Source organism: Pteronotus mesoamericanus, unplaced genomic scaffold (assembly GCF_021234165.1).
Source record: "Pteronotus mesoamericanus isolate MK-2021 breed Mesoamerican mustached bat unplaced genomic scaffold, CSHL_Meso_final scaffold_507, whole genome shotgun sequence".
NCBI classification, from domain to species: Eukaryota; Metazoa; Chordata; class Mammalia; order Chiroptera; family Mormoopidae; genus Pteronotus; species Pteronotus mesoamericanus.
In genome coordinates, this window is record NW_026555319.1 from 10,857,291 (window position 1) to 10,884,641 (window position 27,351).

Here is a 27,351-nt window from a genome sequence, read left to right on the forward strand (position 1 = left end):
GCTGACATGCTCTGGTATTGCCTTTCAGTTGTTAAAATATTGAAATAGTTCCACATCAGTTGGTAAATTGTTATATCTTTGAGCTCCCAAGTGCCTCCCATCCTTCTGCTGTCTGTTGAGAGGGTCTTATTTTAGGTAATTTCATGAATAGTAATACCTTCCCCTGAAGCAACATGAGCTTCCTTTTCCGAACCTATTTTGTTTCCAACCATGTGGTACCGGGAGGTCTGCTTCGTGTAGGGCTAGGCACAATGCCAAGTGCCACAGATGTAACCACCCTGCTCACAGACTGCCTTGTTGGCTGACTCCGATTTTTGATGGAACCCCCAGGCAATTAAAACATAGAACCTTCCTGCCTGTGGCAAAAACTTGCCTGGTCCTTAAAGGTTACCTGTACCTTTATGCTAGCTGGTCATTCAGCATCCAGGTTGTACAACAGAAATGATCTGCCTGAAGGAGAAAAACAGTCCAGATCATGTCGAATCTTCTTTCAATTCCATTTCCCCGCAACCGAGTCCAAGCAGAGGGGACTAATTTCTGTACAAATGATAATGCTCTCTTCTTTTAAGCTTTTATCATTTGTTTATTTATTTTTAGAGGGAGGGGAAGGGAGAAAGAAAGGGAGAGAAACATTGATGTGTAAGCAACACCGGTTTTCTCTCACATGCCCCCGACCAGGGGCCTCAGGCATGTGCCCTGACCAGGAATCAAATCAGGGACCTTTTGGTTTATAGGACAACACCCAGTCCACTGAGCCACACCAGTCAGAGCTGTTTTGCTTCTTTTAATTGGCTACTCATTCAATAAATATTAGTGAGCACCTACTATGCTATTCTGTGTCAGTCACAGCGTTAAGTGCTGGATGTCCAGTAGTGAATAAAACACACCCTGTCTCTGCTTTCATGGAACTTACAGTCTAGTGGGGGAGACGGATAATAAAGGAGGCCACTGTGGTTAGAGTGTCATTAGGTCAACTGAACGTGGGTTGCATTTCAGCTAATGGAAACTGCATGGATGTAATGGTGACTTCCAGGGTGTAGTATACTGATCTGTCACCCTTGGTAAAGGAAAATTATCTCAGAACTCTGTAAAGTGAGGAGTCTCTCAGCAAGGCCCCGTCAGCCAGAACCATAAAGTTCTCCACTCCCCGAGGTCAAGGGTGTGGCCTCTGTATTAAAGGTGTCATGGAAGGGGCTGATCACTTCCTACAACCAGTCAGGATCTCAGAGAGGCCGAGAACTGCTCTGGATTAGGGAACGAAAGGGAGGAGTATTCTGAATGGGAATGATGGCGATGATATATTCTAATATTTGGAGACCAGATATACTGTTTTTAAAAGAAAATGGGAAATTCTCACCAATCACTCGTCTGTAGGGGATAGGATTTCTGTTATCTATGCTTTTTCTCTCCTTTGTCCTTGAAACCAGGAAACAAATACAGGACTTGCTAGCTCAGGAGAGGGGTACAAACTACATCCACAAAACCTTGCTAGCTAGTGGCCTGTTTACGAATCAGCCTCTGACAACCTTGGTCTCACTGTCAGAGCCTCCTACCAACTGAGGTCGGTTGCCCTGTTTTGAAAAATTGTAGTATGTTTGCCTAAGACAGTCCAGAGCATTTGGCTCTGCTTGTCAGTATTAATTATTTTTGCTCTATCTATCCTGCTTGCTTGATTTTTCTTATTATTGAGTTATACACAGTGAGATGTACAGTCTTCAATGTAGAATTCAGTTTTGACACATGTGTATATTCTTGTAATCCACATCCCTTTCCATTTTATTTAAAAAATCCTAGAATCCTCTTAAGTGGTGAACATTTGGGTCCAATGGCAGATTTCTGGAAAGGAATCCCCTGTTAAGTCCACTGATTGCTCCTCCCCCCGTAGGTTTTTTGTTTTTTTTTTTAAATTTAATCCTCTCCTGAGTTCTCCAGTCACCACAGAGGACTTAAAGCCATAAGAATGTTTTGTAATCCCAGCTTTCTGAAACCTAACAGAGAGATTTTGTCATGTGAAAACAAGGGAAAGATTAGTACAGAATTTGGTTCTCACAGCAGCAGAAAGGAACCAGCTAGGCCAGAAACGTCACCGAGAATTAATTCAAGTGCCAACATGCATATGCCCCACAACCTTTTTCAAGACTCTAAATGTGACGTACAGTCCTGGTTAGGAAAGATCAGTCTTTAAAGGAGTTTGCTTCAGGGACATGACATTATTAAACAGATCTGTTAAATGAGAGATCCCTGTACATTTTAAGAATTTCGTCCTTAACCCTATCTTAATCCTTCTAAATGGATTCTCTTAGAAATGAGACATAAAGGCAGCTAAACACACTGTTCTCTCTAGGCTGATGTTGTTCGTGGTACCAGGCCCATCTCCTCTATTTTATTGTCCTTTTCTGCGGGGGTGTCTTTCCAGAGTGGCAAAACAACTCTTCTTTTGCATAACTTTCACCCAAGGTTATACAAATAATGATAACATTAAGTATGTAATAATTACAGTTAGTATACATGCACAGTTGAGTGAGAGGCTTTATGTGAAAATACTTTTAAAGCCATAAAGGTATACACATTCCAAAAGCATTATTTAAAAGTTGTTTCTATGTGTCAGGACACTTGGCAGTAATTATATTCCTGTTAGATCTTACAGAGAGGCAAGCCATTCTCATTTCCACACCAAAGACTTTTTACTTCTTAACGATGGTATTTCTGAAGTATTTCCTGAATCTGACCTAGCCTTTATCTTACCTCCCCACCAGACTTAAAATCCATAAGGAAAGGCACTCTGCTCTGGTTGGTGTGGCTCAGTGGATTGAGCACCAACCTGTGAACCGAAGGGTCGCTGGTTCGATTCTCAGTCAGGACACGTGCCTGGGTTCCAGGCCAGGTCCCCAGGTCGGGGTGTGCAGGAAGCAGCCAGTCAATGTTTCTCTCACACATGGATGTCTCTCTCCCTCTTTTTCCTTCCCTTCCCTGCTCTCTGAAAATAAATAAATAAAATCTTTTTAAAAATAATAAAAGAAAGGCACTGTGTTTACTTATGTATTGCTCTGTTCCCAATGCCTACCACATGGTGGGTAGGTAATCATTTTTGTTAAATGAATGAACCTCATTTCCTAATTGGCTTTGTCTTCAGTGTCCTTCTAGTCTACTCCATAATGAATCAGCATTATCTTCAGAAATACAGTTCTGCCTGTGTCCTGTCCACGCTCATAAAACCTTGAAGGACTCTATCATCTACAGAAGAAAGGATAACCCCCTGAATATCACCTTCAAGATCCTTCACAGTCTGGTTCCAACCACCTTTCTAGGTCTGTCTTCCAGCCCTTATCGCCCCTCCTCCCCAAACCACTTAATGATTCCCAACGCATTCTGCAGTTTCACATTCCCCAGCCTTCACTTAGGCCGTCCCCTCTGCCTGGGATGACCTTCCTTTTGTTGCCTTTATTCTCCTGAGAGAGTTTTACTTCTTCAATATGCAGCTCAAACAGCGCCTTCTGTAGGCCTTATCCACTGCCCTAAAGGATCTGCACTGGTGATTCTCCACAACCTAGCATGTCGTTCCCATTATATTATGGTGGGTTTCCTTCTCTTTTATTGTTGTTGCAAATTCCTTAAGAGCAGGGACTGAGTCTGACTGAAATTCTTTAAATATCTCCAAATCTGATCACTTCCTACCACCCCCCTGACTGTCACTGTAGTCCAAGCCATCATTCTCTCTCACGTGGTCCTTGTGACGTCACCTGACCGGCTCCATATTGCCACACTGCCATCCAGCAGTGGGCTTCCTGCAAAGCAGCCAATGATCCTTTAACAATGTAAACAACCATATGCCGCTCCTCTACCACAAACCTGCCAGTGGCTTCCCTTCAGACTGGGGAAGAAGCAAAGCCGTTGGTTCTCTGGCCCCTCTTCCCCCTCGCTCACTGCAGCCTCACTTGTCTCTTTGCTTCTCCTCAAATATGCCAGGATGTCCCTCTCAGGACTTTGGAACTGTCCCCCTTCCATCGGGAAAGCTCTCCCCCCAGAAATGTGCTTGGCTTGCTCCCTTCGTCTGTCCTTCCGTCCTGGTCTCTGCTCAAATGCCCCCTTCTCGGGAAAGGCCCTCCCGAGTCACTGTCTAAAATAGCACTCTCCATGGATCCCTTCTCTCTTACCTGCTTTATTTCTCCTCACAGCACTAAACACCACCAGTTTGTCGCCACTAATTTTCCATGCATTTATATAGTTGTGTATTTGTTGCTGAGGATGGAGACTATTTTGTCAGTATCATGTCCCTGGTAACTAGGACAGTCCCTGACAAATAACAGTCACTCAAGTATTTGTTGAATGAATGGATAAGTCTTTGTATCCCCAGGATCTAACACAGTGCCTAGTTCTAGAAATATTTGTTAAGTGAATGACCAAATTAAACACATTCCACACATGAAATGGAATCTTGGCACATATCCAGGATTATCCAGGATCTGTGTGTACGTGCGTCGCCCATTTGCTCTGTGAACATACTCTTGATTTATTTTCTCTCATTTCATAGGTGATATAACCAGGTTCTTAATTTTTTCAGGAACTAGTTGCTGACAGAGGTCTTGCCCCAGAATATTTAGGGAATTTCAGTAAGATAACCTCTATGGCACAGCAGGGATTTGCAGTACCCTTCAGCCCATTGCCTCTCAGCAGCTCCTGAGGGAATCTGATAAGGGACTTTGTACATTTGTTGTTAATCCTGCTGAACACCAATTATTCTGAGGCTGGAACAAGTATGATTTACCCCAAGTTCTGAGAGGGTGGATCCTTTGGGATGTCCAACCCGCGGCCCTCGGCCGCATGTGGCCCGGAAAAGCTATGAATGCAGCCCACCACAAAATCATAAATTTACTTAAAACCTTTTTTTGCTCATCAGTTTTCATTAGTGTCTGTGTATTTACTGTTCGGCCCGAGACAACTCCTCTTCTTCCAGTGTGGCCCAGAGACGCCAAAAGGTTGGACACCCCACGCTTCCTATCTGAGCGGACATTGCAATGAGGCTGCAGGGCGGTGGCAGCCCAGCCTGCCTCATTATTTGTGCCATAGGCTCCTGAGTGGCTCTGAGGCGGCAGTTCAGCCCGGCAGTAGGTAAGCTGGGGAACAATCTGCACTTCTTCCCCTGTTCACTTTGGCTTCTGGGCAGTGGCTTTCCTTGCCCCTCCCGTTTTTCTGAATTCCTTGTTTCTAGGTATATAAAAGCAGACAGCTCAGAGGAGGGTGAACACTTGGCATGAGTGAAGTGTAGCATATTGGCTGTCAGTCCGCCTATCGTCCTACTGAGGCTGAATGGTGACCAGACTTGCCCTATTCTCGTGCGTGTGTGGCATCAAGGCCAGACATGGGGCTAGGCCTTTTATGTGCGTAGTATCGTCATATGTTACCAAGAAGTTATGAGTATTATCTGCATTTTTGCAGAAGAGGTAAACAAGGTGGCTCAGAGAGGTTGATGACATTTGCCAAGTGACCCAGATGGTAAGTGGCAGAGCTGGAATTTGAGATTCGAACCAGTCCTGTGTGACTCTCTGGCTGCCTACCAAGAGCAAAAATTTCTCTAACATCTACAGGGGCATGAAGGTGAGGAGGCACAAGAGCTAAAGGGGCAGCAAATGGGTCTTACTTGAGACTTGATAATTGCCAGGCCCTGCAAATCCAGGTTAATCAGATGCCACCTGGCTTCTGTTCTGAGAACTGAAAATTCTGTGACTGATTTACCAGGGTCCTCCTAGTCCCACTCCACGGACGTGGGGCTGGATGGAGTGCTCACAGAGTGGATGGAGCCTGTCCTTCCAGCAGTTGTCCTTGTACGTCATTCTGGCTCCTGTGATTATAAGTAGTGGTATCATTGACTGCCTTCATCCTCCTTGGGTCTTTAGTGTACTGCACCTCTCTCATCCTCAGGTTCAAAGTTGTACCCCCTGGGGAGTACACCCCGCCTGCATTTCTGGAGGTTCTGGGTTCCTTTGGGAGCCTCCAGGCTTATTAAGGGGTAGTTCCGGCAGTACCAAGAACTGGACATCTTTGGGGCTGTTCGCCAAACCCCTTCCCTTGCGCTCCCAGCTCCGGCGTCGCAGCGCCCCCTCAGCCACCAGGGGCCGCCCGGGGCTCCTTGCGCGTAGGGCGGGGAAAGGGGCGGGGCGCAGCAGTACCTGGGCCGCCCTGGAGCCGGGGGTGGGCTCTCCGGGGACAGCCTGCGGCCCCCCCAGATCCGCACTGCCAGGCGCCTGGGAGCTCAGGGCTCCGGGCGTAGAGGCTGCACTGTCACATGGGCGGAGGCGACGGGGCCGCATTTAAGCGGCCGGGGTACGGCTCCCGCCTCCAGCGTGTCCTCGGGCTTGGCTCCCGCCAGGCTCCCCGCTCTCTGCCCGCCCGGGGCCCCGCGCGCCGCACCGCGCCTCCCGCGCCAGGCCATGCGAACGCGGGCCCCGCCGCGATGAGCTCGCACATCGCCAAAAGCGAGTCCAAGACGTCGCTGCTGAAGGCGGCGGCGACGAGCGGGGGCAGCCGGGTTCCCCGCCACGGCCCTGCTCGGGAGCCTGGGCTGCCTAGCCGCCGGCTGCCCGGTACCTGCCCTGGCACGCCACCGCCGTCCGGGGACCCCAGTTCGCGGAGGCCCCTGTGCTGGCCCACGCCGCGAGAGGAGGGCGTGCGGGAGAGCCGGCGCGGGCTCCCCCAGGCGCACTGCAGGCCCCGGGAGGCGCTGCCGGCTGCGCTGTCCCGACCTTCGCCCCCGTCGCCGCTGCCGCTAGCCCGCGGGCGGGATGGGGAGGAACGGGGGCTGTCCCCGGAGCTCGGCCTCCGGTGCTCGCAGCGAGCCCCGGGTCGAGGGGTCTCGGCTCCAGCTGCCGCGTCGGAGGCAGACCCGTTCCTCCACCGGCTGCGCCCCATGCTCAGCTCCGCCTTCGGCCAGGTAAGGGCCGCGCCTCCCGTCCGCGCTCGCTGGAGAGGCGCTCGGGACCCTGCCGCGGCTGTGCATCCACGACCTTCCTCCTGCTGCCCGCGGCCCCCAGTCACGCTTTTCTAGTCCTCCCGCAGCTACGCGCCCTTGCCCGTGCTCCCCCTCCCCCGGTTCCTGATTCAGCACCCTGTGCGCTGTCCGCTCTCCGGGCCTCTTTTGGGTAAGGCACCGCTACACAGCCGCTCTCTACCTGCGAGAATGGGCCTGTTCTGGAAGGGATGACCTCCCCAAGCCGCCTGAAGATTCGCAGGGGTCAAGGAGGGGCGCTCTGATCAGGTGGCACCAAACCCACTTTTCTGGACTCTGGCCAAGACCACCAGTGAGCGGCTTAAGAGAGCAGTGGCTTTGGAGTCTTGGGGTCAAGAATGGGGGACCTCGGGGCACACAGCTTTGCTAGGGGATGATGCACCCTAGCCATTGCCTGTGGTGGCCACAAAGACCTGGAAAAGTTCGTAGAGCTAAAATATGAGAAGTGTCTGGGTAGGCATGGAGGGGCTGTACAGAGCTCTTGTTCACACTGGAACTTCGGGGTGTTTAAGGAGGGTATGGCTTCAGGGAAGCCATGAGGATGGCTTCCGGGCAGTTGTGACTCAGAGGATGGCGAATTATGTCCAGAGACTCCCAGCGTAAGTTGGTGTGCATTCTAAGGTAAGAGAGATCACTAAGGGGTCTCCAGTGGCTCCTTTGGTTTCCTCTAGGCCTTTCTCTCAAGGGTCCCAGGGAGCTGGACATCTGCCCTTTTCAAAAAGCCATCCAATTTGGGGGTATGCGGCTGGGGAGAGAGGCTCGGCAGAAAGGAGCCTGTGAACTCCTAAGCAAAGGCAGGATATCCTCCAGTTCTGAGCCCATAATTAAATCAAACTCACTGACACAGCGTTGATACAGTTCTGCTGCAGCCAAGGAGGGGTGTAATGCGGAGGTCTGAGCTGGTGTGCATGGTGTGTAGGGGAAGGGGGGAGGGGTACTGAGCCTTTCTGTGCTTCGATGTAGCGTAAAGAAGCCCTTTCAAGCTCCTGGCTTGCTGCACTAGCTCAGAATTCCAAGGAGGCCATGTGTGCTTTGCTTCAGATCTGCACATTCCTTTCCAAAATACTACTTCGCAGTGGCTGATGCTGGTGGAGGTCTGACATGAAGGCAGCTACACAGGGATTTGGGTTGCACAGGGTTGCTGTGGTTGTGTGACAGGCCACCAGTGTGTGGCTTTGTTCTTACGGGGAGCCCTCAGTAGCCGAGTTTGCTGGAAACTGTTCTCCAATGTAGAGATTTGGATGCAGAGCTGTGAGAGTTAGTGTGGCCACGTGTTGAGGGAGAAGTTCACTGCAGTGGCGTATGTAGTGGTGAGGAGGTGTAGGGTGTTAGGGCATTGCTCAGGCATGTGCTTGGCGTTAGGGAGACGACAGTGTGCGAGAGAGCTGGGGTTCTGGGTCTTTTGGAGCTTACAGTTCAGCAGCTTGGAAGGGTAGGTTATTGATCCAGAATCCCACACTTTCTCATTATTTTGTTTGCTGGTGATATGACTTCGTTCCTAGAAAAAGAGCCCTTTATTTCTGATCTTGCAGAATTTGCCTGCATGGGCCCTTTGTGAGCTCAGAGCATCTCAGCTACCTGCTTTCCTTCCTACTTCTACTTTCTCAGTCATTAAATGAAGAATACTCTCCAGCCCAATGTTCGGAAATGTCGCCAGAGTCATCTGAGTCGGCAAGAGCTGCAAGGTCCCATCAAATATTTACTACCTTCCTCTGGAAGATCTTGCCTCAGGAGCGGCAGAGTTTTTCTTTAAAGCTCTCTGGTGCACACAGTTTGGACTTCCTGCCAAAGGTTCTAAGGCATTTGCTCGAACAACAACAGCAACAGCAACAAAACCTGGCCTGGGACTTTTGCGTCAGCCTCCAGTCTCCTGCAACAGAGGGGGATAAGTCTCTTTCACTCCTTTTTGCATTGAGATTTCTGTCCTTAGAGACGGTTAGGACCAAGAAAAGGAAATGGGCTCCTGAATACAGAACCTTTCAGATAGGATCTGCTTAGGCAAAATATAACCCTGGAAGTATACTTGTCATGCCTCCCAAGCTCAGATTTTTTAACCTTAAGTGATCGCTTAACTTCATTGAACTTGTTTCTTTATTTGCAAAGTAGGGACAATCATAGTACCTCACCAGGTTTTGGGGAAATTAAATGGGATGAGGTTATATGAACAGCGCTTGGCCCAGTGTGTGGCCCAGATCAAAAGCTCTATCAATGTTAGCTATTGCTATTATTGCTGGTGTGGTTGATTAACTACCAAGGGCTGTGTCTGGCCATTTTCCTTATATTTGTAATAGAGTCAGGGAGAGCCAGGGTTCCCAGTGGCACTGAAGGTACCAAGATAGACCTACGTTAGGGGAGCAGGAATTGGGGTTCTTCCCATGCCCTCAGAGAACATCCTTACTGCCTACAGGGAGACAGCGTGGTTTTCAGGCTAATGCTTGGGGGAGAATAGGGCTGCAGGTACCAGTCTCAGCTCTGTCGTTGCCTGTTGCTGTGACTTTGGGCCTCTTATTTTCTGTTTTGGTCTATGTTCATCCAGAAACGAGATTGACAAAAACTATCTTGCAGAGTTATTACAAAGCTTGTACAAGATGAAGTATGTCAAATGGCCTGGCTCAGAGTGGGTGCTGGAAAGAGGGCAGCCTTCATCAACATTATTATTATTAGTTATAGAGTGATTGTCTGGATGAGGGCCTGTACTTTGAAAGCTGTCTCTGAGCCAGGTGAGGAAGGCCACTAAAGGAAGGAGCTGAATGACAAAGGGCCTTTCCTAGTACCCTCTTTGTGACTAGCTATGGACATGTCACCCAGCTGCCAAGAGAGAAGATGTGGTATCAGAAATTAACTCAGAATGGGCATGGCTTGGGGCAACTCTTGGCATTGCATCTTGGAAAACTATTTTAAGAAGTCATTCTGTTCTATACCCTAAGTTTGGGAAGTAACACCCCTTGTAGAGGAGACAAATGTGAATAAAGCCCACAGTGCTGCTCTATTTATTTATTTATTTATTTTAGCTCTAGAGACATCTCTTTTAATTTGGGTAGGTTATTCCAGTTCCCAAACTGCTTTGCACATAGTAAGATCTCTATGATCCTCTGTCCTGATTAGTGATTCAGTGCAGTGAATGAATGATTGGTATCTCCAGCCTCTGGACTGCAGAGGTTTCTTAGCTCCTATAGTTTAGATGGGGGAGAGAGACCATGATGTTTTGGGTCCTAACAGGCTTAGCTGCACTAGGCCTGTGTTTCCAGGGTGAGGGCTGTGCATAGCATTCACTCCTGCCCGGCCAAGCTTCTCCCTGCTGCCCTCTGAGAGGGCTGGGAGCCCCGATTGCCTCTTCTCTGGGTCCTGGTAAAGGAGACAGAGAAGGGCAGTTTGTTGTTAACGTCAGTCATGGAAGGTCCCCCAGGGTGTCTGCATTTGGCTTTAGCTGCTTGGGGAAGCAGCAAGGGTACTTGAGACCTCAGTCTAGAGCCCAGTTAACAGTTGACAAAGTATCTTATTACCTTATCTTCACAGCAACCTGGAAAGGTTAGCACTATCTTCCTCCATTTTAGAGATGAGCAGAGAGACTCAAGAGAGGGGAAATGGCTTGTTCAAAGGTCACACATGACTGTGATATGATCTCCCTCTCTCTGAACAACCTGCTTGTGCCATGCCTACTGGTTTGGTGAGAAGTCACTGAAGTGTGTTTCGATTTGTCAAAAGCAACCACAAAGTACCTCTCAAGTGATGATGCAGCTTTCCCTGAGTGTCTTAGCTCTGGGCTGCCATCCAGGTTCACATGCTGATGATTGAACTGATCAGGCCCAGTGAAGGGCAGCCTCCTTCCTGATCAGGAGTAATGGGCAGCAGGGTTTATCCTTCTCATCCCTCTGACCCTATTCCGTCCCAGAACTCAAAGCCTGGCTTCCAGAGACCCTGGAGCGGCTGCTGCAGTGAATAGGGATGGGAGGTGAGGCTGTGCAGTGTTCTTTGCTCCTTTGAGAAGCTCCCACTGTCAGTCCTTTAAAAATTTTTCTAGTAAAGGTCAAGCCATCTGCCCTTCCCAGGTCACCAGTTACCCGTGTCACAGAATCATCAGTACCCCACCCCACCTGCTGAGCCAAAAAATAACTTAAGCAAGCTCTGCATTTGAATCCCTGAATCCCTTGCTGCCCTTAAAACTTAAGCTGGTATCAGCATCCTCTTCCCTAAAGAATGGTGGGTTTCTTCAAAGTATGTAACTTTTTTTTTTATTAACAAGATCAGGAATTTATTATTTTAGTCATTTTTTTTCAGGTGATAAAACAGGGCAGAAATAATACCTTACTTTGTGAAGCCTTTACTTAACAGTGTTTTTATATCGGTAGCTGTGGTTTTCACCACAACCCTCCAATATAGAAAGGTCAGATATCTCCATGTTGCAATTAAGGAAACTGGGATTCAGAGAAATCGACTCATTTATACAGACCATGTGGTTAGAAAATGGTAAACTGGGCCTCAAATCCAGCTCTTGGGACCCCATATTCTATGTTCTTATAATATGTTAGCATTTACTGAGTGTCTGCTATGTGCCAGGCTTCATGTTGAGGCGTGTCATTTATTATCTAATTTAATTGTCCACACTTTCCATTACAAACGAAAGCTCCGACCCATCTCCAAATGTCTACATCTAAAGTGAGCAACATTTTAAAGAGTGTGCCAGGGCAAAGTGCGTGCCTTTTCCATAGGAGACAGCTCTTCTGTCTCCTGTTTCCAAGGGCAAGGCATATCACAAGGTCGACAAGCAGGTGCTGTGTTTCGGGTGGCCTGCAGGGGGCAGGAGTCACCAGGTCTGCGTGTGTGCCCTGCTGAGTGAATGGAGGCTGCCCTTGGTCCTTTTAAGACCAATGCTGAGCAGGGGATGGGGTACCAGCTAGGTTCCTGGCACTGTGCCGAGCCCTTTGCATGTATTATCATTAATTCCTCAGACGAGCCCTATGAGGGAATGGTTATTAAGAGTACCTATTTTATCAATAAAGAAACTGAAGCTCAGAAAGATGAGCAGGTCTTCAGGGTCACATGATCGCTACTAGGCAGCAGGGCAAGATTTGAACCCTAGTCTGACTCTGCATCCAAGCTCTTAGGCTCTGTGTCTGTAGTTCTCAATGCTGGCTGCAGGTTGGACATACCGGGAGCGGTCACCGCCACCAGTGTCTGGCGCCCACCTGTACCTGCTACATCGGAATCTGGGGAAGTTCCCCAGTGAGTCTGATCTGCAGCCAGCGCTGGGAAGGGCTGCTTTGCACTGTGCTGCCTTTTCATGTATCTGTTTGTATAGTTAATATGAACTGGGTTCCCACCTGGAACCTAACCCATTTCTCCTGTGGGGTGCCTGGTGAGCCCTAGCTTTTCTTTACTTTCTTTTCTTTTTAACTTATAATTTTTTCCTTTTCTTTTTTATTGAATTTATTGGGGTGATGTTTGTTAATGAAATTATATAGGTGTCAGGGGTACAATTCTATAATACATCATCTGTGAGCTTTTCAAAAGAGCCTGCAGATGGTCACTTTTCTAGCTTTGGGCGACAAGTCTTTCCTGATCTTTCTGAATTAAGTCACGTTCTTAGAGTTTTTGTGTTTCCCTTTCATAACATTTACCTGAAATATAATTAAATAAGTGTGTTCCTAGCTCTTTAATATCCTATGCCCACCTGCTAGAATGCAAGCTCCTTGAAACCAGGGACCATGTTTCTCTTGTTCCCACATTCCCAGAGCCAGGCACAGTGCCTGGCACATAAATACTGGATATAATGATACCTCTTTCTTCCATTTAAATAATTACTTACAGAGTACCTGCTATGTGCCATGCACTTTGCCATGTATGCTTTATAAGCAAGAGAGAGGAAACCCCATTTTCCAGGCAAGGAAACTGAAGCTCTGGAATGTGAGAAGCCAGGAGCTGGCAGAGGCAGGACTCAGCCCCAGGCCTGTAGGTCCTTCCCACTCATCTGAGTCCAATGCACTTATCATAGCCCTGACCCCTGACTCCCAGCCCTCTCCGAGGTGCTACTTCATGCTCTGTTTCTGAGGTATGTGGCTTTGAAGAAGGCACTTAAGTTGGCTGCTTGCTCTTCCAGTGCCCCAGTGTCTTTACCCCTTTTCTTCCCTTTAGGGGAAAACAACCCCCCAGGCTCCTCCCTCTCCTCAGGGGGTGCCCCTCCTTCTCCATGTCTCATCCCCTCCGGAGGTTTGGCCCAAACAAGGCCGCAGAAAAACTAGCCTGACTGAACCACTCTGCTGTTGATGACGTCCTCAGCAGCAGTGTTGTCATCATGGAGTGATCCGGGGGCCTTCTTCCCCAGCCCCCTGGGAGCAAGTCTGCGGCACCTTCTGGGCAGCGCCCCAGCTCATCTCCTCTAAGGGGTGTTCTGGCTAGCCACCCAAAATTGGACACAAGGTCCCTGGGAGAGGAGCCGCTCTGGTCTGAAAGCTCTTTCAGTGGCACCCATAAGGGGTGTTGCTGCCAGGGCTGGGAAGAATTCTGCTTGCCAACCTATCTCTGGTGCCCCCTGCTGGGAAAAGCTGGGTGCAGGGGAAACAGGGGCACTTCTGTCGGGTCCATCTGGCTGGGGCTGTAGTTCTTCAGTTTGATATCTGAGGCTTGAGATGAACTGACATTAAAGCTGGAACCTGGTGGGACGAGGAAGAGCCAATCACCTAAAAAGTTCGTCGTGGGACCTTGAAGACCGCTTTGCAGAGGGCGACCTCTCTGCTCTCACCCCGAGGAGGCTGGTGAAAGAACCTTGCTCAGGAGTAGGCAGAGGACTAGGAGCAGGTTCACAGCGCTCACTCGTGCCGCGGAGGCTGCACAGGCAGAGGGAGCAGAAGTTGCTGCTGACTGCTGTTGGCTCAGCTCTGCTTCCAGTCCCCGAGCCTCATCCCATTTCAATGACAAGGCAAGTGTGAAAAATGGAGCGTGATGGAGACGTCACAAGCTCTCGCAGGCCTGCTCTCAATCCAACTTCAATTGCCAAGGGGTAGTTTGGATGTGTTTGTCCCTGTGTGTGTTGGTCTGTGTGTGTGTGTGTATGCACATACAAGGCTGGGAGCTGGGAGGTACCCTGGCTTTGGGGACCCAAACTAGCCTGGTTCCCCTCCTGGGTCTGCTGGCCTAATTCCCAGCTGCAGCTGCCATTCTGGACCGCCCCCTACCCCCCCACCCCTCAGCCAGGCAATCTCTCTGCAGATTTGGCAGCTGGGAGAGGAGGGGCTGAGGGAGGGGGAATGAACCGGAGAGAACCGAGCGCTAATCTGATGGAGATGATCCAGCAGCCCGCTCCCGGCTCCTCTGCCCTCTGCCGTCAGCCCTCTGGCTGATTTTCTCTGTGCCCTGCATGCTCCCCTCCTGCCTTCATCTCCTTAAGAAAGTGCCTAGAAAGTTAAACCCACATACACAAACACACATACAATCCACCAAAAAAAAAAAAAAAAAAAATCAGGAGGAGCAGGCAGACGAGTGAGCGAGCACGCGCGCGAGAGAGCGGGCTCAGATCAGTCCTGGAGGAAGAGCGTCGCAGGCAGAGGGAGGCTGGGGTTGGCGGTGACTGGGACTAAGGTCTCTCAGCCCCCCGGAGCCTCCTTCATGGACCCGGGTACCCTGAGAGGGGCTGCCTCAGCTTAGGATGGGCAACTGTGTCAAGTCTCCACTGAGAAATCTCTCAAGGAAGGTATGTTTCTGGATTCCCAAGACCCGGGGTGGGGGATTCCAGCATCTTTCCATCTGTCCCAGAGACTGGGCACGGAGGGGTGGGCATCTGAGGCACCCTTCCCGCGGGTTCTGTCTAGAGCTGCTTTCCTGTTGTAGCCTCTGGACTACCTCCTACCACACTTTTCTATGTCCCAGACTCGGAGCTGAAGTTGGGGCGTGGAGCTGCATGGGGGCTGTGTTTGGGAATTTGCACAAAATTTAGGAAAGAACCAACCATGTAGCTCCTGGGATGTAAAATGGAGAGTGTGGATCCTTAGGATGTCAGAGTGGACAGACCCCTCGAAGCTGGCAGGATTGGAAGGGAGTTTGAGCTGAGCTTTGACCTCACTGCTCCTAAGGCTCCTTCTCAGCAGTAGGGCCTGGGGCTTATTCGCCTCCCATGAGGGTTTCTGACCCTCTCTGGTGGTCTCTAAGCCTTCAGAGTTGTGGGTTTTTTGGTAGATCCTGTTGCCACTGAAAGGAACCAAGCAGGGTATCCTCTTTTACCCTCGATAATTCTTGAGTCAGGTCAGAGAATCTCAACTAGGACCAGACTGGTTTGGGGACCAGAATTGTTTCCATTGAGAAATAGGATGTTGAGCAAAGGTGTCTGTGTGTTACCTTCTGTAGTGGATTTAGTGCTGTATACCAGGATAATTTCTTTGTGCAAGAATTCCTTTTGGGAAGCAAATAATCACCTCCAAAGTATCTTTTATGCAAGTCTGGGCTTGCATATATAGGGTCTTGCTTCAAGTGGATTCTACCTGTATTTCCAGCCCTCTGTAGTCAGGCCATAGAAGAAACTCATAGGCATTATTTAAAGGAAGAAGGAATGACAAGGATGTTTTCCTGCAGTACTTTCTTTTCCCAGACAAGGAACTTAATTGCCACTCATGTTAAGTGACTTACCCAAGGTCTCAGGTTAGCTAATGACACCTCTGCCCCCAACCCCATCCTACCTCCTCGGTCAGTTTGACAGCCTCTCAATGTAGGACATTTCAGGCTTTTCTGCTGCACGTCGTCTTCCTCATTCAGCTAAGCTGCTCACATCGAATTCCTTTTAATCTTTGCTGTTCCTTCGATCCTTCTGAGGGTTGACTGTTTCTTCTGTGCACCCTCCTCCCATCATCTGTCATCTTCTTAGGTGGGGGTAGGGGGGTCCTTTTGTACCGGAAGTGGCCTCCATGCTGTTGCTGAGAAATAAAATTGATTTGAAATTCTTTAGAGGACCAGAGAGTGGCTTTTTGCCTGTTTCTGTCCAGAGCTTGAAGAGGTGAATTTAAGAACAACAATTGTCCCATTTTTCCTTACACAGCAGGGGGCTTAAGAATCAGACTTCTTAGGTCTCCTCTTTCCAGCTGTGCAACCTTGGGCAAGTTACCTGGTATCTCTGGGCCTCAGTATTTTTGCCCATCAAGTGGAAATACTAATATCTACCTGGTAAAGTGATTGTGAGAACTAAATAAAGTGTTCTGCACACTGCCTGGAATATAGTCTCAACAAATGTTAGCTAGTAGTAGTATCATCATAATCATAATTTGCCACTTGGTTTTCTGAGAAGGCCGATGGAGGAAAAAAGGAAAAGAGGAGAGGTTTTGATTCCATGGAGTAAGGTTAAAGATTGCAATAAAACTTATTGTATTCAATATCATGTTTTTAATAAAAATAACAATTGCTTTTTCATGAATATTTACAATGCACCCAACTTCTGTTACCTCATTTTCTCTTTTCCACCAAATAGTTCTCTTGGCTGTTTTAGAGAGAAAGGAGCTGGACTCTGAAATAAGAACTTTCCTAAGGTCACTCAGCCAACTGGACACCGAGCTGGGATTTAAATACTGGCCTGTGTGAATCCAGAGCTGATATTTCATTTTTATTTTTGCCTCTCTCTTCTTCCTGCTGTCAAAAATGTTATTCATAGATTCTGGAGTCTGACCTTACATGTCACCTGGTCCAATTCCCACTGATGACAGCAGCCCCCTCTCCTACCCCACCAACGCTCTCATTCAGCTTCTCCGTGAACACTTGCAGTGAGAGGGAGCTTGGACCTGCCTGATCTTGGCCAGCTTCTGTTGTTAGAAAGTGGTTAGGTCATGAGGCATGCTGGGCCCTCCTGTTGCTATGCCACACTCAGGAGATGTCCCCTTGGTGCCAGGAGATCTGGGCCGCCTGTGGGCCACTGCCCACTTGGCATCCTGTGTGGCCGTGGGGAACTGGTCATGGGGAGAGGTGGCTCGCTCCAGGCCCTGGGAGAGCAAGACCAGGCTGTCAGTCGCCATCACTGGCCAGGGAAGAACGGCAGCTTCCTGGGGCACCTTGGTGCCAGGCAGGATCATGATCAAGGAACACAGTGGAAATTCCCCAGCCACCACGGGCTCATTCTTCGTGGGAGCAAAGTCTTCTCCATCCTTCTCATGTCTTTCCTGAGTGGCAAATAGTCCCCCGCTTCCTCCGGAGCCAGAAGTAAATGCCTTCTGGCACCCAGCATCTCTTAAGTTACATCACTGTTACCATCATCGTCATCATCCTAGTCATCGTCATTGTCGTCACCATGGCAACTCCATTTATTCCGCTTTTACCATGCTCTAGGCACTAGCTCATTTCTCGTAGGAATCCTGTGCGTCGCCATGATTATCCCCGTTGCATAAAGGAGGAAGCTAGAGCAGAGACAGGTGAAGTGACCTGCCCAAGGTCACAAAGCAAGCAAGTGGCAGAGCCAGAATTGTCCCAAGACTGATTGAGTCCAAAGCCAATGTACAAAATGGCCTCTCAGAGCTCTGTATCGCCTGCTGCTGCTTCCTTCCTGGGCTGTGCCCGCTCAGGGCCAAGCGTGGGGCGAGTCAGCTAGCGCTACAAGGCTGCCTCTCCACACACACCTGCCGAGACTGTGTCCTGGGACTAAGCTGCTGTGTGTGGTCCCAGGCTCCCCTGGAGCCAGCCTCCAGTCGGGAAGGTCCCTCTGACTCTGCCCTCACTGCAGCTATGAACTGGAAGGCTGTGTGAGTGCGGCTGAGGCTCTGAACCTCATTTGGCTTCAAATCAGAATGGCCATTCATCTGCCTGGCATCCCTTAAGTTCCGAGAGTAGCTAAATGCACTCACTGCACTTGGGCCTCGGACTAAGGTCCTTCACCTTGACTTTGAGTTGCTGCTCCCCCTTTGAGAAACCAGAACTCTGTTTCTCCCTCTCTAGGCCTAGAAGAGGCTTAGGAAGGTGAAGGGGAGTCTAGTCCGTTGCCCCCACAGTGTAGGGCTTTGGGGAGAAGACACATGAGAGGGCAAGGTGAGAGGGGGCAGGTGATTCCGCTTCCCAGAATGGGAGGACAGGCTGCCCCTAGGTTGAGTTCTTCTCGTGGGTTTGAACTTCTTGGAGCTAGAGGAGCCTGGCAGGAAGAAGAGTGCAGTGAGATGAGAGGGTGGGGTATGCAGCTCCGGACTCTTGGGGACCCTGGGCATCCTGGGGAGGCCGGGGTGGAATAGAATGTTGTGTCTGGATGCTGCTGTTGTCCTTGGGGGGACGGTCTGTGGGCAGTGCTGACTTTTTATAGCTGCATGGGAACCGTCAGGAAGGAGGGTGGGTTGGCCCGGGCCTGGGAGCACAGCTATATTCGGTAAGCAGAGAGGGCCCGTGCCTCAGCCTCCAGAGGTCAGCAGGCTGGGCCAGGCAGGGAGCCAGGGATGGCGGGAGGGGGGAAGGGGGACTTGCCGGCAAAAGAGTGTCTCGTCCTGAGGCCGCAAACTGGGTGGAATCCGACCCACAGACATGCTTTGTGTCACCCACCAGAATGTCTGGTGACTTTGGGCTGGAGTTACCTAGTGCTGTTCCTTCAGAGGAGCCATGCAGCCTCCATTTAGCCCCAGACTCCCACCTCTTAGGCCCGCCTGCTTCATTCCTGTTAGCTGTGGCCCCTGTGTTTGCAACCTCCAGTCTGGCGGACCAGCTGAGGCTGCTCCCTGTGTTGCCCGCTCTGGTTGTCCTCACTGCCTCTCGGTGGGGATCCAGTAGGGATCCAGTGGGGATCCAGTGGGGGTAGAACCAGAAGTCAGTTTGGGAACTTAGCCCTGGGGATGGCACTGGGATGCTGGGACAGTGCTGGAAAAGGACATTATTCCATTTTTCTCTCAGTGACAACTTCTCATTGGTTGGAACAGAAGCCTCCCACTGCCTGCTTTTCTTTCTGAGCCTGTGCATGCACACGAGTGTGATTCTCTGCACATGTATGTGTCATGTTTGTGTGTGTGTGCATGCACGTGAGCCACATGGTGGGTACCTCACCCACCTCTCCCTGGAACATCTGTTTCAGTCAAGGATCGGAGACTCCATCTGTTGGACCAGTGTGACGCCTGCCCTTGCGCATCCTGAGGGCTCTCTGAACCCCACTGTTGGACTCTCAAGGGACTACTCTTGAGGAGAGCCCCTTCTAGGACCAAGAGCCAGGCTGGGGCCAGGCGCGCCCTGGTGGGCAGGGAGGTGACGCCTGCCTCTCTTTTGTATTTGCTTGGTGCTGGCTGAAGATGCGCCAGGAGGAGACGACCAGCTACAGGGTGGTGCAGACGAGCGAGGAGGGGCTGGCGGCTAGCGGCGAGCTCCCCGGACCGCTCCTGACGCTGGCCCAGAACTGCGCCGTCATGCACAACCTGCTGGGCCCTGCCTGCATTTTCCTGCGCAAGGGCTTCGCTGAGAACAGGCAGCCTGTACGTAAGTTCGCCCCAGTGGAGCCACACTCGACTTGGCTTCACGGGGTATGAGGAGGTGCTGGGGAGAAGAGGGGCTCTGTACACAGAAGCACGCGTCCCCCAGCAGGCACACCTCAAACTCTCGACCTGTGAATCTGACTCCTAAAGTTCGCCGCTCATGGCTGCAAAGCGCTGGTGAGTCTACCTCCATCAGCAGGAAATACTGACGGCAGCTAGCATTATTTGGGGAATATTTTTTTTGAGCACTTACTACTATGTGCCATGCACTGTGCTAAGAGCTTTGGTGCATTTCCTCATTTAAGACTCAGAGCAACTCTAAGAGGTAGGTACTATTATCTCATTTTACAGATGAGGAAACTGAATTGGAGAAGTAACCTGCTCAAGGTAACTGCTTGTGGGTGATGGAGGTAGGATTCGGACTTGGAGAGTCTGACTAAGGGCCTCCTGTGCTCTGAACAGCAGTACTGAGTGCACAGCACTGCCCAGTAGAACTTTCTACCATGATGGAAACATTCTATAATCTGCACTGTTCAATACAAGAGCCACTAGCTACATACGGCTTTTGAGCACTGGACATATGACTAGTGCAACTGAGCAACTGAATTATTAATTCTGTTTAATTCCCATTCAAATTTAAATAGCTACATGTGGCCACTGTATTGGCTAGCGTCCTTCAGGTATCTGAACAGCCACAGGGAGAAGGGGAACAATGATGGTGTCACAGATAGACACGTTTGTAGGTTCCACATGTTGAATGCCATATGCTAGGCACTTTACGTATCTTGTTTCATGATATGTTCACAAAGGCTCTGTAAGTTGGGTCCAGGTGATAAACTCATTTACACAAGAGGAGCCTGTGGGTCACAGAAGGGACTTGCCTGTAGCTAGGAAGCAGCAGATCTGATCTTTGCACTCGAGTCTGTCTGACTCCAGAGGCCAAGCTCTCCTCCCTGACCACTTCCACTGGGGAGAAAGGAGCCATGCGTGTGTTTATGTCCACCTGACTCCCCCCAGGTTGCTCATGGTCCCCCTGCCACATGGGGGGGCATCTCCGGCTCTGCTCCAGGGCACAGCACACACAGAGCCTCTCTGCACAGCAGAGTGTGTGACGCAAGCACCAGCCACCAGGACTCAGCCAGACCACAGACCACTACAAAGGGATACCTGGCTTTCCTGCTCCCTGACTCCGTCTACACAGGATGTGTGGGGGAGGTCAGCTGCAGTGGTGGTCAGCAGCACCTCATTCCTCTCCAGTTCTTCAGAGCTGGGTCCTGGAGAATCAGGGGGCTGCTTGAGCCTGAACAGTGGAAAGGACCTGTTATGTCTAAGCCACTTGTCCTAGCGAGTACACCCTGCACATGCGTGCACGGGCACGTCTGCGTCACTCGCTCACTTTTACTTACTGGGGGCTTGGGCATTGCGCAAAGCATCTTTCTGGGTTTCTCAAGATTCAAGTCTGACTTAGAACAGCTAGTGGGTGATGGGGTAGGGTTAGGTGGGTGATGGAGTGGCAACCCACACACTGTCACCGTGACAGGCTTTTTAAGTGGAAGTCCACACAGCCATCTTACAGAGATGCACAGCTTCGATGAAGCCTGCCTTCAGCCGGAAATGCCTCCTGCAGGGCCTGAGGCTTGCAGCCTGCTCATTCCAAGCACACTCACGCACTCAACACTGTCCTGCCACTGAGAGCCCCTTCTGAGCACCAGGTCCTTGTGAACCTGCTTGTCCCACAAGATGTTGCTTAGTAGCCCCTTTCTAGAAGATTCTCAGATTTTCCAGAGCTGGGTCCTTTGCTCTGGGGCCAGTTTGTAGTGAGTAGGCAGCAACCGTCTGTATCCACTCTGACCCTTTTGGCTGGAACAGCCTGTGTGCACAGCTGAGATGTCTCATGCTCACGGTGGCACACCTGCGTGTCTCTGTGGCAGGTGTGCCCATACCTGGCGTGCACTTCCTCAGGGCAGGCACACCTGCCCCATGCTCTCCCTGCCCAAAGGCAGGGAGTTGCATCACTGGGGAGGAGGAGCCCTGCGGACCAGTTTGGGAGCTTACTAAGCAGGTCCAGCTGGGCAGCTGCATCCATTTCATGCCAGTTTTGTCCCTCCAGGGACCGCTGGCCCCTCACCAGCTGGAGCTGCCCCTGCATCCTGCAGGTCTGCTCTTCAGAGACTTCTCTGCCATTTGTTATGGTGCCGAGACCCAGGGCTTCCTTGACTCCCCAAGGAAGCCTGGGCACTGCATGTGGCTTTAGATGTGGCTTTGGACCCTGGGGGCAGCCAGAGGCACTGGCAGCTCCCAGGATCCTATGCTGTGCCCTATGATGGGGCAAGGTATGGGATGTGGATTAAACTGGAGAAGGTGGAGCAGTGCCCAAGCAGCAGGGCACAGCCCTCCTCTTGCCTCCACAGCCTCGGGTCCTCCTCCCCATCTTCCTCTCGGGCTGCCTGTCTTGGCCCTGCCTTCTCTCCCCTCCAGCCCCTCTCTTCCCATTACCTTGCAGGCCTCCTTTTTGTTGCGACCTCCCGCAGACCCTGTTTCATTTGCAGGTTTTTGCCTCAGGACAAGCTCTGTTCTCTACATACTCTTGTGTCTGGCACAAGGAGCTGGGCGCATGGGTTCTGTACCCTGGCGCGATGGGGCCCTTGGGGCCCTGGGCGCCCCATGACTATGGAAGGTGTGGGGGTGCACATTTTCCCCTCAAGGACATGGTCCAGGCATGCCTCTGCTGCATCCCTGCCACCTCCACCCGGTGCCTGCTGCCACTCACTTGCATGGCCTTCAGACTGGGCATTTTGTGACTCTGGGCCCCTTGCAGCTGGTAACGGGACATGTTTTTTGTTTCAGGACAGGTCACTGCGGCCAGAGGAGATTGAAGGTAAGAGCTGGCGCTTTAGGGGAAAGGGTTACTCAGCTGTCGTGGAAGCTGAGGGAAGAGAGATGGGTGGGAAGAGGGGCAGAGACACCTTGGCCTGCGGAGGCAGGGTCTGACAGCCAGGCATCCTCATGGAGCCAGTGCTCAGAGGAGTGCACAGCCGGGGGCAGCCCCAAGCCAGAGGGCCCTGTGGCTGCCTTTGCACCAGAGGTGCTGCGGGTCCCACCCCCAGCCACATCCACCTTTGTTCCCTTCCCCAGAGCTCCGAGAGGCCTTCAGAGAATTTGACAAGGACAAGGACGGCTATATCAACTGCCGGGACCTGGGCAACTGTATGCGCACCATGGGCTACATGCCCACCGAGATGGAGCTTATTGAGCTGTCCCAGCAGATCAACATGAACCGTGAGTCCCTCCATGGGGCATTTCCTTCCCGGGCCCCCTCCCTGAGCCATTCTTTGAAAACCACCTGTCCGTGGTCACTTCTCTGCTGTCATGTGGCCTTTGGTTAAACCTTGGGCCTGGCTCTGGGCAGGTCAAAGAGGGGTTGGTGCTCTTCATTGCCTGACTGGAGGTAGGGAATAGTTAGATGGGTGGTCTAGCTCTTTCCTCTGTCTCCAGTGGGTGGCCATGTGGATTTTGATGACTTTGTGGAGCTAATGGGACCTAAACTCCTGGCGGAGACGGCCGATATGATTGGAGTTAAAGAACTGCGAGATGCCTTCCGAGAGGTGAGTGATGGGCAGTGGACAGGATGGGTGTGGGGGGCTTGTTAGAATCCCAACCCCAAGATGGCAACTTGAAAAGGAAACTGAGCCCTGGATCCCAGGCCAGGGAAGGGGCTTGGACAGAGAAAGTTCTCTGGGGGAAGGAGGGACAGTGGCTTTGGAGAAGGAACTCAGCCTGGGGATCTGCTTCTGACAGGCTCCATGTTGTAGCTGTCTCTCCCTCCTTCCTGCCCTCTTTAGTTTGACACCAACGGTGATGGGGAGATAAGCACCAGTGAGTTGCGAGAGGCCATGAGGAAGCTCCTGGGTCATCAGGTGGGACACCGAGACATAGAGGAAATTATCCGTGATGTGGACCTCAATGGGGATGGCCGAGTAGACTTCGAAGGTAGGAGGGGCTTGAAAGTGGGAGAGAAAGTGGCCATCCATGGAGCCCTCCAGCCGTATATCCATCATGCAACCACCAAACCGCTCCAGCCTCCCACCCCCTACCCTTCCGTCCTGCCAGCCCTCATCCATGCACCACTCCAACCTGCCTCCCATCTCCGTATCCAGCCGTCCATCCACCCATCCATCCCCCTGTCCATCCCTGTCTCTCAACCTGTTCATCATCTATCCACCCACCCACCTATCCATCTCTTCATCTGTCCAAGTGCCTATTTAACCACTTATCCATCTCTAAACAATTATTCATAGAACCGTTACCCATGCACTTATCTACCCACCCATGCACTTATCTACCCACCCATGCACTTATCTACCCACCCATGCCCCCACTCATCCTCCGGTCATTCACCCACACATTCATCCACACACCCATCTACCCATGTACATCTCTCCATGCATCTGCACGTCTCTGCATTTCTTTGTACATTTATGCATCTCTACCCATCTGCCTATATTTTGGCCCATGCTTCCATTGATCTAGTCACCTATCTGTATAGTCATTTTCCCATCAGTATCCATCTGCACATCCATCCATCTGTCGCTATCCATCTGTCTGTCCGGGTCCCTCCACAGAAGGTATTTTCTGGGTGCCGCATCCCCCACACTGGCACTTAGGCAGCCCCTAAGAGCTGACTGCAGCTCGCCTGCCCAGCTGCCGCTCCTGCCATCCCGTCACTCCCCTGCGCCTTGCAGCCGAACCACAGTCCTTGTGGTCCATGAACTTGCTAGGCTCCTGTTTGAACACAGTGTTCCTTTAATCAGGATGCCTTTTGTTCTGTTGTTCATGTGGGCTCAAGTCTATTCATCCTTCAAGATCCAGCAATGGGACACTTCCTTCAGCCCTTCTTCCCTGGTTCTCCAGATTGAACCTCCTCTTTTCTGGGCCTCACAGCACCTCAGGAGCACCCTTGTTCTTCACGCTGTCCGCTTAGTGCTACTTACAGTGTTCCCTGTGCTTGACTCTGAACTTCTTCAGAAGAGGAACCTTGTTTTCTTTATCTCTGCATTTCCCATGTAACTCAGTACGTAACACATAGCTTGTGCTCTGTGAAAGATTTTTTAAAGGAATCAGTAATAATCATAACAGTTACCCTTTATTGTATACTTATTATGTACCAGTCACTGTACTAAGTAGCTTTACATATTTTATCTCATTTAACTCTCACAATGGTCTATAGGTTTCACTATTATTACCTCATGAGATGGGGAAACTGAGGCTCAGAGAAGTAACATAACTTGCCCGGGACTGTCTGACTATGAGCAGAGCTATGCCATAAAGCCACGTCTAGAATCTCAACCGCTACACGCATAGCACTGTGCATGACACCATTTGCAACACTGTGAGACACATGGAAAAAACACAGTAAAACATTGACTCTGTACACCAGGTACTGAGTTCTAAGCAGAAAGACTGGATAAATACGTGCCGGACCGTGAGTGTGTCCAGAACACAAAGGTTGGGAGGCCTTTTATGGGGAGTAGTTGTTCTTCAAGGTTGAGCAGAGTGTGGCTAGATGGAGAGAAGGCTTTGCTACCCCCAGATCTGAACATCTCAGGGCATCCTGTGTCCAGGTAAGTACCCCTCACAGATGACCGCCCTTCCCTGAGAGTACAGCACCCCCCATTTTCTCCACCAGCATGTGTTACACGCCTCTGTGTGCTGAGACCTGATCCCTGCCTCGAGGAGCCTAAGGCTGGCTAGGAAAACAGAAGCCAGCAGGGAGCCTCATGCAGTTTGGGGGGAAGCATAGTGGGCTGGAGGGTACAGAGGAGCACCTGTACCAATCTGGAGGAGGGGCTAGGGAAGGCTTTCTGGAGGAGCTTATAAATAAATAGAGTCCTAAGAAATGAGTAGGAGCTACCAGGTGAAAAAGAAAGAAGAAATAGTTATCCACAGAACCTGCACGTGGATGTTTACAGCAGCTTTATTCATAATTGCCAAAACCTGGAAGTAACCAAGAGGTCCTTTAGTAGATGAATGGATAAATAAACTGTGGTCCATCCAACAATGGAATATTATTTAGAGCTAAGAAGAGATGAGCTATCAAGCCATGAGAAGACATGGAGGAAACTTGAATTCATATCACTAAGTGAAAGAAGCCAATCTGAAAAGGTTACATACTGTATGATTCCAACTATATGGCATTCTGGAAAAAGCAAAACTATGGAGACAGTACAAAGACCAGGGTTTGAGGGGGACTGTGCGGAGAAGGAAGGATGAGTAGGCAGAGCACAGAGGATTTTTAGGGCCGTGAAGCTCTTCTTTGTGTGACAATGATGGTGGATACATGGCATTCATCATGCATTTGTTCAAACCTGTAGAGTAGACACCACCAAGGGTGAGTCCTCATGGAAAGTGGACTTGGAGCAATAATGACATATCAGTGTCGGTTCATTGATTGTAACATTTGTTGATGGTAGGGGAGGATGGGCCTGTGTGGAGGTAGGCAGTGTATGGGAACTCTCTGTATTCTGTGCTTAATTTTGCTGTGAACCTAAACCTTCTCTTTTAGAAAGTCTAACCTGGAAAAGGGAAGGGCGAGGGGCCAAGCTGCAAAGGAGTGAGAGTGAGCCCGTGGCCTCTACGGTGCCCTGCAAGGGAGAGCCACGTAGTTGGAGCGTGAGACTGGGGCGAGTGGGGAAAGAGGAGTCTGGAGGTGTCAGCAAGAGCCAGAAGAGGGAAGGCCTTGAGGGCAGGTCAGGATATGGGACACTGTCTGTGGGGGTCTGTGAGAGGTTTAAGAAGGGGGTCGGATATGCCGCTTAGTGAGCCCGAGCTAGCTGCTGTGTAGAAGATGGACTAGAAGAGGCCACCAGCATGTGGGGGGCCAGCATGGAGTCAGGAGCAGTGGTCATGGAGACAGGGACGCAGATCGGAGGGAGATTTGGAGGCAGCGTCCTGAGTGGGGCCCTGACCGTTGCTTTCCCCCACCCTCCCCTATGCCCTCCCAGAGTTTGTCCGGATGATGTCCCGCTGAGGCCCAAGGGCCCCTCCAGGACCGCCAAGCTCCCACCAGCGGGAGAAGAGGAGTGGAGCTCGCCTCACCCCGCTGTAGCTGCCGAGGGCCCAGGACGTACTGGCGGACGGGGCCTGCCTGCACCCCGGGGAGGTGCCCACCCCGGACCCCCACCCCTCCGCACTGTGAAAGACTCGTGATTCCTGCAACTGGAAAGGGAGGCGCCCGCCGACAAGGAGGCCACAGTGCCAAGCCCGCAGAGGTCATGCAAGGCGCCAAGTGCCATGTGCCCAGCCACTGCTGGCTGGGAGGGCCAGGGAGCCCGCCAGCAGATCCCACAATAGCATGTCTGCCCTGGGGCAAAGCCTCTTGCTGCCCTCCTTAGCTCTGTGCCCATCCCAGCTCGCCGCAGCCCTGTTATCTCAGAACCAATAAAAATATTTCCAAGAGCAAGACAGCGTAGGGATCTTTGCTTTTTGGACCTAGTTAGATGACATGTTTCTTGGGTACCAGCTGCATGCTCAGAACTGGTCAAACATTCCTGCATTCAACATGCATTTGTTCAGTACCCATTAGATAGCCAGCCACCCCCTCACTGACCTCAGAAGCCAGAACCTGGTACCTTTACCTGAAAGGGAGCCTGGAGGTTGTAGTGATCTAGCTGGGTGTGCAGCTGCCACAAATAAAGTCAGGTTCTACAGTAAGTCCTCACTTCATGTTTAAGCAAAACAACATACAGTGAAACCAATTTTACCACAGGCTAATTGACATAAACAAGAGCTAAGTTCCTAAGCATCTCATCAAACAAAACATTATTCCAGGACCTGCTGTATAAGAAAAAGAATGGGTATTGGGTAAGCATCGAGCAGGGTCTGCCCTACATCCTGTCTTACTGGACATTTCATATTGGTCAGGGAATCAGACATGAAATAATCACCTTG

The 27,351-nt window shown here is 50.8% G+C and overlaps 1 protein-coding gene across 3 annotated transcripts; it reads left to right on the top strand.

Annotated features, from left to right (window-relative positions):
* The first annotated feature begins 6,283 nt into the window (after nucleotides 1–6,283).
* On the top strand, nucleotides 6,284–26,852 carry CABP1 (calcium binding protein 1). Of its 3 annotated transcripts, none has more exons than XM_054594417.1 (7): nucleotides 6,284–6,928; nucleotides 19,225–19,404; nucleotides 22,252–22,282; nucleotides 22,540–22,683; nucleotides 22,900–23,009; nucleotides 23,247–23,394; nucleotides 26,406–26,852. In XM_054594417.1, the coding sequence occupies exons 1-7, from the start codon at nucleotides 6,284–6,286 to the stop codon at nucleotides 26,429–26,431; spliced, it is 1,284 nt and encodes a 427-aa protein (XP_054450392.1). In that variant the 3' UTR covers nucleotides 26,432–26,852. The 3 variants fall into 3 exon arrangements, with proteins under 3 accessions (XP_054450392.1, XP_054450393.1, XP_054450394.1); XM_054594419.1 differs by lacking the exon at nucleotides 6,284–6,928 and adding an exon at nucleotides 14,646–14,690; XM_054594418.1 differs by lacking the exon at nucleotides 19,225–19,404.
* Nucleotides 26,853–27,351: the final 499 nt, after the last annotated feature.